General features: G+C 49.5%; 1 protein-coding gene across 1 annotated transcript; it reads right to left on the bottom strand.

Moving 5' to 3' along the window:
• Window positions 1-5,548: 5,548 nt before the first annotated feature.
• Window positions 5,549-13,209, bottom strand: LOC119448346 (uncharacterized). Its single transcript, XM_049665151.1, has 6 exons — window positions 12,904-13,209; window positions 11,840-12,006; window positions 8,987-9,174; window positions 7,577-7,941; window positions 6,639-6,833; window positions 5,549-5,864 (listed from the first exon to the last, which is right to left on the bottom strand). Exons 1-6 carry the CDS (start codon window positions 13,207-13,209, stop codon window positions 5,628-5,630), a joined length of 1,458 nt encoding a protein of 485 aa, XP_049521108.1. The 3' UTR covers window positions 5,549-5,627.
• Between the last annotated feature and the right edge of the window lie 451 nt (window positions 13,210-13,660).

Genomic DNA, 13,660 nt, shown 5'->3' with positions numbered 1-13,660 from the left:
GCTGCGAAAGAGAGGAAGCAACTCCCCCTTGTGCCTGAGCAACCCCTGCTGTCAGGAGGGACAGTGAAGCGCTCATACAATCTATCATAACTATGCTGCTGCAACATTTGCTCCAGCTGTTGCGTATATGTCATGCGGGGAAGTTGGACATCAGGAGATGTAATTTTGTATTTGAGAAAGGTGAATGTCAGGGGACGCCTGTAAGGGCATTCCTACACTAATGTGAATTGGAATTGAAATTTTATTTAAGACTTTGGGTACTCAGTGAAAGTCTTGCAAGCTTGAAGAAGGAATAGACAAGTGAAATGAAGTAGCTTGCTTAAAGAACATTGAACTGATATAAAAAAGGACATTGCTAGTCCCAGTGGTGTGCAATTGGCAAGATAAATTTGCACCTTATTTGGATGCCGGCCTCCCAGCAACTGAGTCAACCCTGCACAGCCACATTTCATTTGGGTGTTGCAGCTCTTTCTTGTATATATCACAATGTACTGCACTATAAGGTGTGCTGTGAAAACATTTGCAGGTATACTGTGAGGTGGCGATTCTTCCACTATTGCGGTAGCAGTTATACTGGACACTCGAGGCACATTCATGCCGTTGGTACCACTGCCGTTATGCATAACCGCTCGACGGCACAAGCTGTGGAAATTTAGAGCCAGGGTTTCCAGGGAAACGGAGTGTTTGGCTGCAAAAACGACGAAGTGAAGTGAAGGCACTGTCAGTGCTACACTCAATTGCTTCAGCAGTGCCAAAGCAGCATTCTACCTTCCGCTGCTGCATAAGCGTTGTGCATATGCACACTAGCATTTCTGTTGAGCTACTGTTACCTGACGCGGTGGCTCAGTTAGGCGTTGCGCTGCTGAGCACGAGGTTGCGAGATCGAATCCCGGCCGCCACGGCCGCATTTCGATGGAGGCGAAATGTAAAAACGCCCATGTGCTTGCGTTGTAGTGCACGTAAAGAACCCCAGGTAGTCGAAATTAATGCGGAGCCCTCCACTACGGCGTGCCTCATAATCGGAACTGGTTTTGGCCTAGAAAGAATGATCTACTCTTTGTATGCATGGATCTGCGAGGAATGGACAGTAAACATCAATCTAATATTTCACTCGCACAACCAGGGTATGCCCCTTGTGCAACGACCACACACACTGACACACATTACTTACCAGTGTACGGAGCAGTGCCCAGCCCAGGCAGTATTCAGGTTGGTGAGCTCATCACAGGCACTCACAACGTGGTCTTGGGAGGCACGGCTTTCTGAGCTGGCACTGGGAAGCCAACTGGTGACCCTGGACCAGGCCCGGCGAGCCGCCGTGGCGAGTGGGGCTCTACAAGAGGGCTCCACCCGAGATTAACCACACCACTCTTCATACAATAAAGTTCATTCATTCATTCATTCATTCATTCATTCATTCATATTTCACTGGGTGCTAAATAACACCAACGGCTTCCAGTCTGTCTCATCTTGTGAACAATCGAGGTGCGACACCTACAACGCCACTGGTGATGCTTCTCATCACGTCGGCGTTAAGTGCCTGGTAGCTGCCAGAGCACTGTTCCTTCTGCTCAGCAAGAGTAACCTTGCATGTCCTTCTACCAAACATGTCGTACTCGCGTATAGTTACAACACCGTCCGAGACGTTTGAGCGTTACGATGAACCTTTCTGGTGCTGCCAATGCTTTGCCCTGAACCTTTTCAGGGTTATCGTCGTACGTGTACGGCGACCGAAACAAATCTGTTGTGGTCACGATCGTGCATGTGCAGCGCCGACGGAACGTTTAGAAAAGCGCGCCTTTTAGGAACGAAACGCCGCCTAGCATAGCACTGGAGGTGTTGCTCTCTTCCGCGACTTCTAGAAATAAAATGTCGCAGTTTTGCCCAAAAGGCGAAGCATCGATTGCGATATCAAATTAGTGGACAGCTATGCAAAGTAAGGATAGTAGTTTTATCGGCCGTATAAACTTGTAAACAGGCATACCATAACTAAATTAACAAGGATAGTTTCACGTGCGCAAAAGCAAACATGAACGCATCTCACTGGATGACCGCGGAAACTCGCTGTGAAAACGCTGGAGTGAGTCGGCGCGGCAGCAGCAGTGAGCGAATTTAGCTTCGTGCCGGCACTCGCATCAACACGATCTTAGCCGCGAAAACACAGGGAGCCGCTGCAGATGGCTTCCGAGATACAGCCGCGCGGGCGGCCGCTCGTAGGGAGCCTTGATGTCCTCCTCCCCTGAGCGGGGGGAGGAGGATATCGAGCCTTCCTAGGCTCTCGCGGTGCAGAACGCCCCCCACCCTCCCCGCGGAGGCGCCGCAGCCCCTCCACCTGCCCACCCTCTCCCCGAAGTCTACCGACCGTGCGGGAGCGCGCGGTCCCTCCATCTCCCTACCCTCCCTCCGGACCGTTGCGTGCGACTGGAAGACTCTGCGCTTGCTTCCCGCCCTTGCGTGCACGAGCCGCGATTGCCGGCTCACCGTCGCAAGCTTTCACTCGCACATACGGCGCGCGGCGACGATTTTATCGCCCGTGCACTCATGACGACGGTGATGGCAGAAATGCGCCTGGAGTGTCCGTATAATTGCTGTCGCAATAAAAGTGCTTATTGTGCTGCCGCCCCGCGGCTCCCGCCAAATTTATTTTTCACCTCGCTTTGTGGTGGCTGCCACCGCGGTAGTTTTGTATTCCTACTTCGCCTAGTTACTGCTGCGTATTCACGCCCGCGCTTGCGCACTTGGCATTCTCGCGCGTTTGGTGTTCCGGGCATCGGGAAAAGTGATTTCTCTCTCGTTTTATACCACGTCAAAGGCGTTTCCCCGATATGCTCGCTCGCATGGCTCTCCCGTCGGAATTACATCATTTACAGGCAGTTCTGCCGTCGCCGTATGCTGTATGTGCGAGTGAAAGCATGCAATGGTGAGCCGGCGATCGCGGCTCAAGCTCGCGCACGCAAGAGCGCGAAGCGGGAAGAAAGCGTTCGTCCTCCAGTCGCGCGCAACGATCCGGAGGGAAAGGTTGGTGGGGGGCCACGTTTTACTTCGCGCCGCCCGAGCGACCGCGCGCGCCTGCCGGGCTGCAAGGCTCCGTGGGGAGGTAGGGAGGCCGCGTATCACGCCGCGCGCTTCCGCCCGGGCGCCTGTACCTTGAAAGCCGTTTGCGGCGGGGGCAGAGTCCTTCCTCCCTGCGCTGTGTTTTCGTGACTTAGTTCGCGTTGATGCGAGCGGCGGGACGAAGGTCGATTCGCTCGCTGATGCTGCCGCGCTCACTCACTACAGCGTTTTGACAGCGAGTTTCCGCGGTCATCCAGTGAGATGCGTTCATGTTTGCTTGTGCGCGGGTGAAACTATCCTTGTTAATTTAGTTATAGTATGTCTATGTTTATAAGTTTATACAGACGATAAAACTAGTATCCTTACTTCGTATAGCTGTCCACTAGTTTGCTATTGCAATCGATGCTTCGCCTTTTGAGCGAAACTGCGACTTTTTTTCTGATGAGTACGCTCCACTACATGCGTTTGCTTGCGGGTGCTTACACGCCATGTCTCGCTTTCGCCGCATGTCCTGGGGCCGTATTCTCTAACGATCCACCTAATTTTCCATACTTCTGGCCTTTCGTCCTTGATTCGGACGTTGCTCGGAGGTCACCGCACAGCCGTCCTTGCCAAGTTCCACCCTCGGAACGACACGTGATACAAGGGGAAAATGGAACGTTTCAAAATATAGGCCCTAGTTCCTAGTGGTGAGACGCCGACTGATAATTCGAACATGCTTCACTGTTAATGGGACAGCTCCGCAGCACCGCCAAGGATGACTGAAGTTTCGGACACCTTACATTACGCCGTGCGATAACTCCGACTCCGAGTTGAGAAGAAATATCTATATTTTGGTTTCGGTACTTCTCCGGTGCCTCCTCGAAATCAAAACGAGCGAAGCCTAGTGGATCTATAGTAGACACCGACCGCGCCCAAACCTCAGGACAGTGCGAGCTCCGTTCCGCGCATCCAGCGTTTATTAATTTACATGTCCAATAGCGACATGGTATCGGATGACTTCAAGTAGTTTAAAGCGTTGCAAACTCAACCCTCGATGTCTGGGCCGACGAGGGCGGCGAGGGAAGTGGCGGCCAGACAATGCTAGCGAAGAAATACGCGATCATTAGGCTGTCGCAGCGTTGCGGTAACAGCGTGGTCAACTTTTGTAATGCTGTCAGGGGATTATTTGGTGGATGCATTAGCTGTACTTTCGTCTCTGTAGCGACAGTATGACAATGGTCGAGATACGGGCCGCAACATTGTAGCAATGTCTTCCGCTCGATTCTATGTCACTCTTATCGACCGTTCCCGGCCGGCTGATCCCGTTCATAACTCGGGCTGAGATACTTTCGCGATTTTTCGCTTGGTTAGCACCGGATGCACCAATCAACCGGTGGCAGCATTTCCGGCACTGTGATACGTGCTTAGCACCATGGAGGAAGGAAAAATATAGGAGGGAGCATTACGTCACGCAGCCAGCCTTGTCCAGTGAACGCTTTGTGTAACCAGCAGTGGTGGCCCAACACGTGACCTCTTGCGTCGTGATAACGGAGAATCGAGATTTGCCGCGGCGTTTGGTTACAGGTAGTTTTTATTCGGTGCGCGCTCGGCCGGCAGCTGCTCACATGCAGGAAGAAAAAATATTTTTTCCTGCTTTTGTTTTTCTTCCTTGTTTATGTTTATTTCAAGAGCTTCAAATGGTTTCGAATGGGTATTCAAAAAAAAAAAAAAAAACGGGTGTACTAAAACCTACCGCGAACTCTGACGTATCCTCCGTGCTCTGACGTTTTCACCACGTGTTGCGCCACCACAGACGGCGTCAATCGCATTTCGGTAGGCTCCCTCCTTCTTTTTCCCTTCCTTCCTCCATGCTTAGCACTGTGCCAAGAATGCCGTGGTTCGTAGACACCAATGCGTCTTGCGCTAGTCACGCTATAAATTGAAGATATCCCTGAAAGTGACGATCCGACAATACCACACAGCTTTCTTGGCCACTTGTAGAATAAAGTCACTTATTTTCTGGCAAATCCGGTATTTCGGACTTCTCGATTATGCGGATTTGTCGGTGGTCACCGTCGAGTCTGAATTATCAGTCGGTAACGGCAAAACCTATTTAGAACATAAATTTTGTAAATTTTATTACATCTAAAAAAAATAATGTTAGTTTTTCTATGTATTCCGCAATAAACCATGTGTGTATAAACCTACGCACATATTAGACAAAAAAAAATGAGTTGCCTTATTATCACCTAAAAATTATTTGCTTGTTTTTTCTCGAAGTCTCTTTGAAGAATCTAAATCTGCAACAAAAAGTGACCGTGGGGGAGGCTTTCCCGAAAAGAAATGTGCGCCTCAAAGGGTCTAGTACATTTTTAGATCATAATGTATTAAGATGTGTTGAGCAGTGGTTTACTTAAATTTATTGTTTCAGGGCGATTTTGTTATGAAAAAATGGCATTAATGCAATATTATTATATAGTTACTATCTTTCCATTATAAAGTAATTGCGTATGTACGGTTATCTGAAATTCGGCGGCAGGTGCATCTAGGGCTCTAGTCAGCTGGACCCCGTTGAGTAACGAATGGTTCCTTCATGGAATCTCTGAATAAACGTTGGCACTAGGCTGTTCAGTGCCTTCCACAGCAATGACTCTGAGATGGGGTGAAAAGCCTTGCATGCATCTGCCTAAGTAGTCGTCGAGTTCGAGGTCGTAGACTGCCACACACTGACCACCAATTCCATCTGCATAGCCCAGGTCAAACCGCTGCTGGAGGTTCTGAACAGTTTCGTATGTTGCAATCAGTGCTTTTCCTTCCACAGGTTCCCTCTGGAACAGAAAGGGAGGCTTGGTTCATTCTCTCATTTCGTGTCAAGTGCCATATAGAGCAGCAAATTGCAATAAAGCGTATGAGGGTCTGAATTAGGTAAACAACATGGAAACGTAATTGCTGATTGAAGCCGAGGAAAGCTCAGAGAATGTTTTTCTGCAAGGTCAGCTCTAGCAATATTTTGGCGATATATCAGAGGAGTGGTTTTAGATTTGTGTCTGCTGCCATTCGTAAGATTGTTTAGTTTGAATGGGAAGTTTTGGGAACGCAGGAATGTTAAGCATGAAACCCTGCATGGCCACAGAAGGCAACCCGAAGAGCTACTGCTCGTGACGTCAATGGTGTCCTTATAGCAGGCATGCACCGGAACAAGAGCACTGGTGGAGACATCTTGAGACAATGTGTTCAGCTACAACAATCCCTAAACATTACTGCGCTGCATGGCTTTTCTTGGCGGGAAAGATAAAACAGGTTACGTTATGAAGGTTGCATTGCTTCCAAAATGTTTACACCCGCAGATAAACTGGACAAATTGCTTGTGGCAATAAGACTGCCACCACGATTCCTGCAGACTCTGTCCAAATTAGCTTTGGAAATGACGTCATGCACGGAGCGGCTAATAAAAATAGACCTGGTTGATGGCACGGTTCGGAATTATGCACACCAACGTTTAACATTGCAGAAAAATTACAAATCTCTCAGTCACGTTTCTGTGTACAGCGCCTGGTTGACAAAGTAAAAGCGCTAAAATGTGCTCCGCGTACCGTGCCTACCTTGGCGACCAGCGTGCATTCGGGTGTGCTGCCAGCCCTGTCCACCGTCCACGAGGCATCGCAGAGTTCGAACCGGGCTGCCTTGCCTGCAGCGTTGCTTGCGCGCAGTTCAGGACCTCGGCCGTGGGCGCGGGCTCCCAATTCCGGTGCATGCACAAGGAAGGTGGTGGCGGAGAGCCTCATTGCATAGCAGAACTGCATGTTATATATACAGGGTGTTTCAGCGAAAACCTTCAAAAATTCTTAAAGGTTGCCTGTGGCAGATAGCCCAATGAGCTGGTCTACTCGAAAGGCGGACATTACTTGCTCAAGAAATTGAAATGCTTAATTTAATAATTAACAAAATTCACTAATTATATTTCAACTAATTACCTGATGGCCCATATTGCAATTTATAAATTGTAGCCGTGGAGTTCGCGAGGTGGATCCACTTGGAACGAATTCTGGGCATGACACCAGTTTCGAGATATTAATTCCTGAACTTTGCGGAGAAATGCATTGGCGTTCCAGTTACTTTCTTAAGAAAACGTCGCTTTATGCATGAAGCACAAGTCGGTGGGCCGCAGACACCAATTGTCCACCGATCAAGACAATAAATGTGTTCGTACCTTTGTTCAAAATTCTGTGTCATGTCTGTGTCGTGTGCTAAACAGCTTCGCTGCTCATCCACCTCCACAGAGTGGAATGGCTCATGATTTCTTTTCGTTTCTTTTATGTGAACGCAGTGATGACTACGTGCTTCCGTGATACTGTATAACTGGGCTGAACCAACGTCCGGAAAACGCTATAAATCTGAATTCCTGTGTCATTCGCTGCCTTAGCTAATAACATAACCGCGCGCTTTTCGCCGTCACAACTGGCATTTACTGCTGTGGGGTCAAAGAAGAGTTCAAGGCATCGTGAAACATGGAAGTAATAAGAGAGTTAGCGGACGTCACCTTGCGTGACAGGCCCGTTGTTCTAGCAAATCTGTACATCGCAGCAGTCACTGCTGTACGATTGAAGTGGCACGCGATGGTGCTGTACGAGTCCGGAGCGTGCACCACGATGTAATCGACTACGTCCAGCATGCCTTGCAGGTCGTAGTTCTTAGACGCCGACTGGGTGCTAACTGCCACTGTGAGCGTGTAGGCCGGCAACGGAAGGACGGACCGGAACTTCTGGAGGAGGTCCAGAAGGCCTGTTTTGTCTGCAGCGTCTCCGCACCGACCGCCTGCAGTGTGCCGGAAACAAGTCGATTTATACTGATGTTCGACTCGAAATGGCAGTGACCGTAACACGATTTGGGTAGTACGACAGTAGCCTAATAGATCGTGTATCGCGTACATGCGCCGTGCGTAATACTATAGTAATACGTTCGTGTAGAGTCGTTGCACACGTGCGCACGAAGTTTCCGTGCGTGAAGCTTTTTTTATTATTATTAGGTCAACGTGCATAGCTTTTTAATTTCCGTAATGAAGGCGCGGTAAAAGAGGAGCGTCATCGTGGTTTTCGGGTTTCTCTCGCCAAAAAAAAAAGCACTCCGCTGGAACTATACGTGCTACCTTGGAGCATCCGGTTATAACGGCGATGTCGCGTTGGCGGAGTGACCTGAACATATGCGTTATCAGTTTGAGAAATATGGCATTTCTTCTCCCGTGGTTTACTCATCATAACCACCACTAATGTGAAGCAATACAAAAGGTACAGGAATGGATACGTGTAACGACTCAGAGTTGAACAAATGTAGAACGTGACCCATATGCGCCGAAGTTTTATCGTGGCCACCGAACCGGTGCTGCGCGGGTGGGATCTCGGAGGCCACGGTTTTATACGATGAGGCCGGTGATTGCTCCGCCCCTTGTCCTACATCGGGGGCACCTTGTTTTGCAAGTCAGTAGTCGGGGCACGGGATACCGCCCAATCAATTCAGAGCCGATAATCACATCCGAATAATGCGAGTAAAGGAAAAGTATCAAGGTTTAATATTTTCTCGTCCTTAGCAGGATGAAAAAATTTCAAGTCTTGATATAATTTCGATATATAAACCTGGTACAAGGCTAGCGTGTGCACATACAGAGGAGAATGTTAACTAATAAGCGACGGCTGCAGCGGTTGGTTAATGGTAATGCGCCGCGCGCAAGTAGTCTTTTCGTCCACGTTTATTACCCCTTTCCTTATTATTTCTACATTTCAACTAAATATAAAACAGTTAATCCCTCGGTGCTTTCCCTAGTTTCATTGTTTGGTACGTATGGTTGTAGACGACCATGACAGTTACACAATCCCCTCAGAACGATCGCGCGCAAGCGAAACACATGCGTCTTCGTCTGGAAGCAGGCGCGCGCCCGTGTCCGCAACCAACGGACCTGGATAGAGCCAGTTGACGTGCACGCCGCTCAGGCGGTCCATGTCGACATGCACCATGGCGGCTCTGACGAACACCTCCACCGTGTCGGCGACCACCATGTGATGGAAGCGGCTGCTGTCCGACTCGTCGACACCCAGACCCAGCAGAATGGGCACGCCGTCCGACTGTCCACGCAGCTTCTTGGTGCTGCGGCGCAAAGCCACGCTTGGACATTTGTGACAAAGCGGGGATTTACTTGACGTAACGGCGCAGTAAAAATTTATTGCGATAGCAATTATATGGATACTCCAAGCGGATTTCTGCCGTCGGCGTCACCGTCGCCGTGAGGTTCCGTATAAGTCCAGCGGTGATGAAATCGTCGCCGCGCGCCGTATGCTGTAACTGCGAGTGAAAGCGTGCGAGGGTGAGCGGCGATCGCGGCTCAATCTCGCGCACGCAACGGAGGGGAGCGGGAAGGAAGCGCGCCGTCTTGCAGTCGCGCGCAACGCTCCGGAGGGAGGGTCGAGAGGGGAGGGGGGGGGGGGCATTTTACTGCGGGCGCCGCAAGACTCCAGGGGGAGGGTAGGTAAGGGGGGGGGGGGCAGGTTCTACGCCGCGCGCGCCCGCCTGGGCTGCTGTATCTTGAAAGCCATCTCCGGCGGTTGCAGTCCACCCTGCGCTATGTTATCGCGGATTAGTTCATTTTGATGGGAGCGGCAGCCCGAAGGTCAATTCGCTTGCTGCGGCTGCCGTGCTTCCTCACTCCAGCGTTCTGACAGCGAGTTGCCGCGGTCATCGAGTGAGATGCGTTCATGTTTGTTTGTGCGCGCGTGAAACCATGCTTGTTAATTTGGTTAGTATGCCTATGTTTACAAGTTTATAGCGGCCGATAAAGCTACTAGCCTTACTTCGTATAGCTGTCCACTAATTTGCTATCGCAATCGATGCTTCGCCTTTCGGTCGAAACTGGACTTTAACTGCGCGAACAAGAGCATGAAGCAAGGAGTGCGCCTGTCCTTGTTTCATGCTCTCTCTGTGGTCGTTTGTTCGCGCAGTTAACAATGTTTGCTAGTATGCACTAACTCGCCGAACAAGTTCTAAAAAGGCGCATTATATAGACGCAGGACACGGGGCACAAATCAATACGCATTCGCAAGTTCCAAATTAAGTTCTGTTGCTTTACATGCCACAAACACGATATGATTATGAGGCACACCTAAGTGGGGGGGCTCCGGATTAAGTTTGTCCAACTGGGGTTTTATAACGTGCAGGTTCACGGACTTTATTGCATTTCGCCCGCATTGAACATGGTGCGGTCGCCGCGGTCGGGATTTGATCCCGCGCCCTGGGGCTTATAGTAGCGCAACGGCGAGGCCACTACACCACCACGGCGGGTCCCCAAGTTCCAACTAAATTTATTAAGCCAGAATAGAAAGTTGGTGGAGTGGAGGGCTGGGACGGTACGGAAGCGTGAATATACTTTCCTTGTAAGACACCTTTATCCGCAAACACTTACTTGGGCTCAGAGGGACCCAAACGATTTTGTCCAAAATTTAATTCCAAAACCTGGGTTCGTCGTTAGACAGAAGGGTGCTATGTTAACCGAGGTCTGCGGGCATTCGATTGAATCAGTAAAACAGCCCGAGAATTGCGCCTATCAGCGCCGCTCTTTTTATTTTTTTTAACCATTTGCTACATATGCCTATTCTGCTTCGCGTGTCTCGGCAGTCACATTGTTGAGGCAGTGCAGTAAACTGTCTGCATACGATACATCTTTGGGGAAAATGGTGGCCGCGCCGCGTCATCATCGCGCACTTCGAACGATTCGGCTGCGCACAGTTTGGAACTTCGTTGTTTTGGGGCGATCATGTTGAATATATGCCATGTGTAGTTTCCGACAAAAACTGCTAGGTGCCTCGGTCGCTCAGCTACCACTGGTAGGATTCGTCTGTAATATTCGTGCTCACGTTCTTGTGGCATTATTTGTTTACATCTCGTATTTGTAAGCATCTAAGAAATCGTAGTTGTCTCAACACGGCAAGCCAGTGCACGTGGACACTGGCTTGCACTCAGTACTCACTGTGCACATGCAGTACTCTATGCGCACATGCGTAATCAGTTGCGAATTGTTGCATTCATAACGCAATACCGTATTTACTCGTACAATACCGCTTTTTCTTGCGCTTTGAATTTTTACCGGGTGCGGCCCTTTCTAGCTCACTGAAGCCTCGAATTGTGCTCACACTGCTATACAAATCAATGCAACCACTGGCGGTCGTCTATGAACACATTTACAGTTGCCGAATGATTTTTCTGACACGGACTAGTGCCATCTTGTAGCGACTTGCAGGAATGAACCAGCACGCAAGTATCCGCGTGACGCTTAGTGAAACTTTTTTTTTCTCCAAATGTTCGCACTCTGAAATGGGGGTGCAGGTCTTACACGAATAAATACGGTGCCTGTTGAAAGTGATCGAATTTTGGTAAAGTTGTTTCAAGCCATAAGGACGAATTTCAGGCAGATTCAGGCAGAAAAGAGGCGCCGACTCTCATTCTCTCGTGACCGTTTCGAAAGAGTTATTTATCTGCATTCCACGTCGTGCCGTCCAATACGACGCTAACCTCACCTCAGCTAACACGCGATCAAAATGTAGCGGTTGCTGTGTTTCCGTGCGATCGTTGCACTCGAACACGCATGGCCGCCGCGCATGACAGAGCGTGCGTGTTCAACAGCGTGCCGTAACATTCCCAACTGGTGTTATGGCCAGCAAGCGTCGTTGAGTGACAGCAGCGCGCCAGCGAAGCCGTGCTCAAGCATGCTCAATTAAGGCTTCGCTCTGCATGCGCCTCGTCAACGCAGCTGCATGCGCACCGTTTACGTGATGCGCTGACGATGCTGCGCAGGAAGTCGGCGTCGTGCGACGTGCGGTACGAGGGGTTGGTCTTCGTCACGTGGAAGAACTGGAGGACGACGTAGGTGCAGTACTCGAACGGCGTGAACGCGGCCTGGTAGAAGAATTGCTGCCTGAAGTGCTTGTTCTGCAGGACACAGATCACCGGTCTCTGCAGAAGCAACTTGTCGTCGTAAATCGGCGGTGTTGTGGCGTTGGCTCTGAAAAGAGCGTGAAACACTTCGGTATAACGCGAGCTTTAAGCCTATAGTAATGCTACGACGAAGTAACAAGGTGACACAAGACTGAGTGTAATAATAATATGTTCTACAGCACACTCTATACACAAGGCATAATATCGCGTGTCGACTTGTTTGCGTCACCTTGTTGCTATACATGTCCTTTGTTGGGCTACGAAGCAGCGCGTCTAGCCATGACATGCATCTCTTTGGTGTAGGTTGACTTGGCCGTTTTATAGTTGTGCAGTTCGCATCAAAAGGCAAAACATTAACGCTGGCGGACAGGGTCGTAAGAAATGCATCTCAATTTATGTCTGCATTTTTCTATCCCTTCCTCTAGTCTTGTTTTTCTTTATCTTAAAATAATAATAATAATAATAATAATAATAATAATAATAATAATAATAATAATAATAATAATAATAATAATAATAATAATAATAATAATATCTTGATATCGAATATCAGTTGACGTTAGTTTCTGTTATCCGTGGAGCTCTCTCCTTGTCCCCGCGAGCAGAAGTATACGGACCTACAGGCTCGCCAAAAATACGGAATTAATTCGTTATTCAAACTCATAAACTGAAATTCACTCTGAGTGCACTGGAAAGTTCACAATGCCAAGTTCGAACTGCAGTCCCAATCTCAAGTTACATACATTGGCGCAGAAGAAGAAGATCGGCCTTATCGCGGAATGCCCGGTCCGTATACATGATTTAGATCAAGGTATAGTTACATTCCCGGACCTTGAGCGCCTTTTTTTCTCACTATTATGCGAACTATGCACATGCAACTAGGCGGCTTACGTCGGCGCTGAGAAGGGGAATTCGCGGAACGGGCTGTTCGCAGAACTGCTCGCGGTCGACGTCGCGGCGAGCCTCGGCGTCGGCCTCCTCGTCTCGGTCGCCTCGCGCTGCTCTGGCATAGGGCGCCAGGAACAGCACGGCGGGTATGACGAGCAGCGCCAGCGACAGCAGCAGACCGCCCAGGGTGCAGGCGGCCATGAGCCTCCTCTTCACGGTGCACAAGGCAATCGTCGCCGGCGTGTCCGAACTGACTGCCACATTCTCGTAACTCGGAAGCCATGCCGTCGCCGAACTGTCTTCGTCCATCGAGGAACGACATCAAGGCGAAGCCGCTTACAGGTTCAACTGTGGCGGCGCGATATCACGCATACCACCATTATTTACGGTCAAAATCATCTTAGAACCCTGGATTACAGTTTTCGGCATCGAGGAAGGGTACCGTCCCTCCATGCTGAATACTATAGCTGATTTACTATACATATGCTACGACGCTACAAATATTGTCGACCAGGTGTTCTTGTAAAGCATCTTGGCGAAAGCTAGCTGGTTCATATTCAGTATAGGCTGATACGGCGCTACTGAAAGGAGAACCATCGTGTGGTGCGCGTTCTTTGTGTTTGTGCCGTTGCATATGCTCATTTCTACCTCATTTAACGTGATTAATGACACTCACTGTAAGACCAACTATGCCATCAATGCCTCTCACTGTGCGGATAACTGTTGTGTTACTTATAGTTCGTTCAGGCAGCCATTTCAA

The sequence above is a fragment of the Dermacentor silvarum genome, chromosome 4 (assembly GCF_013339745.2).
Source record: "Dermacentor silvarum isolate Dsil-2018 chromosome 4, BIME_Dsil_1.4, whole genome shotgun sequence".
Classification (NCBI taxonomy): Eukaryota; Metazoa; Arthropoda; class Arachnida; order Ixodida; family Ixodidae; genus Dermacentor; species Dermacentor silvarum.
The sequence above is the reverse complement of the archived record's forward strand: the minus strand, read 5'-3'. Positions and strand labels throughout refer to the sequence as shown.

Bases quoted from the DNA above. Each gene is read 5' to 3' on its own strand.
- LOC119448346 (XM_049665151.1), bottom strand. From the start codon at position 13,209: ATGGACGAAGACAGTTCGGCGACGGCATGGCTTCCGAGTTACGAGAAT. The intron at 9,175-11,839 runs GTGCGCATGCAG...TTTGCGCCGCAG, and splicing joins GTCAGCGCATCACGTAAACG to CACCAAGAAGCTGCGTGGAC. The intron at 5,865-6,638 runs GTAGGCACGGTA...TTTCTGTTCCAG, and splicing joins AATGCACGCTGGTCGCCAAG to AGGGAACCTGTGGAAGGAAA.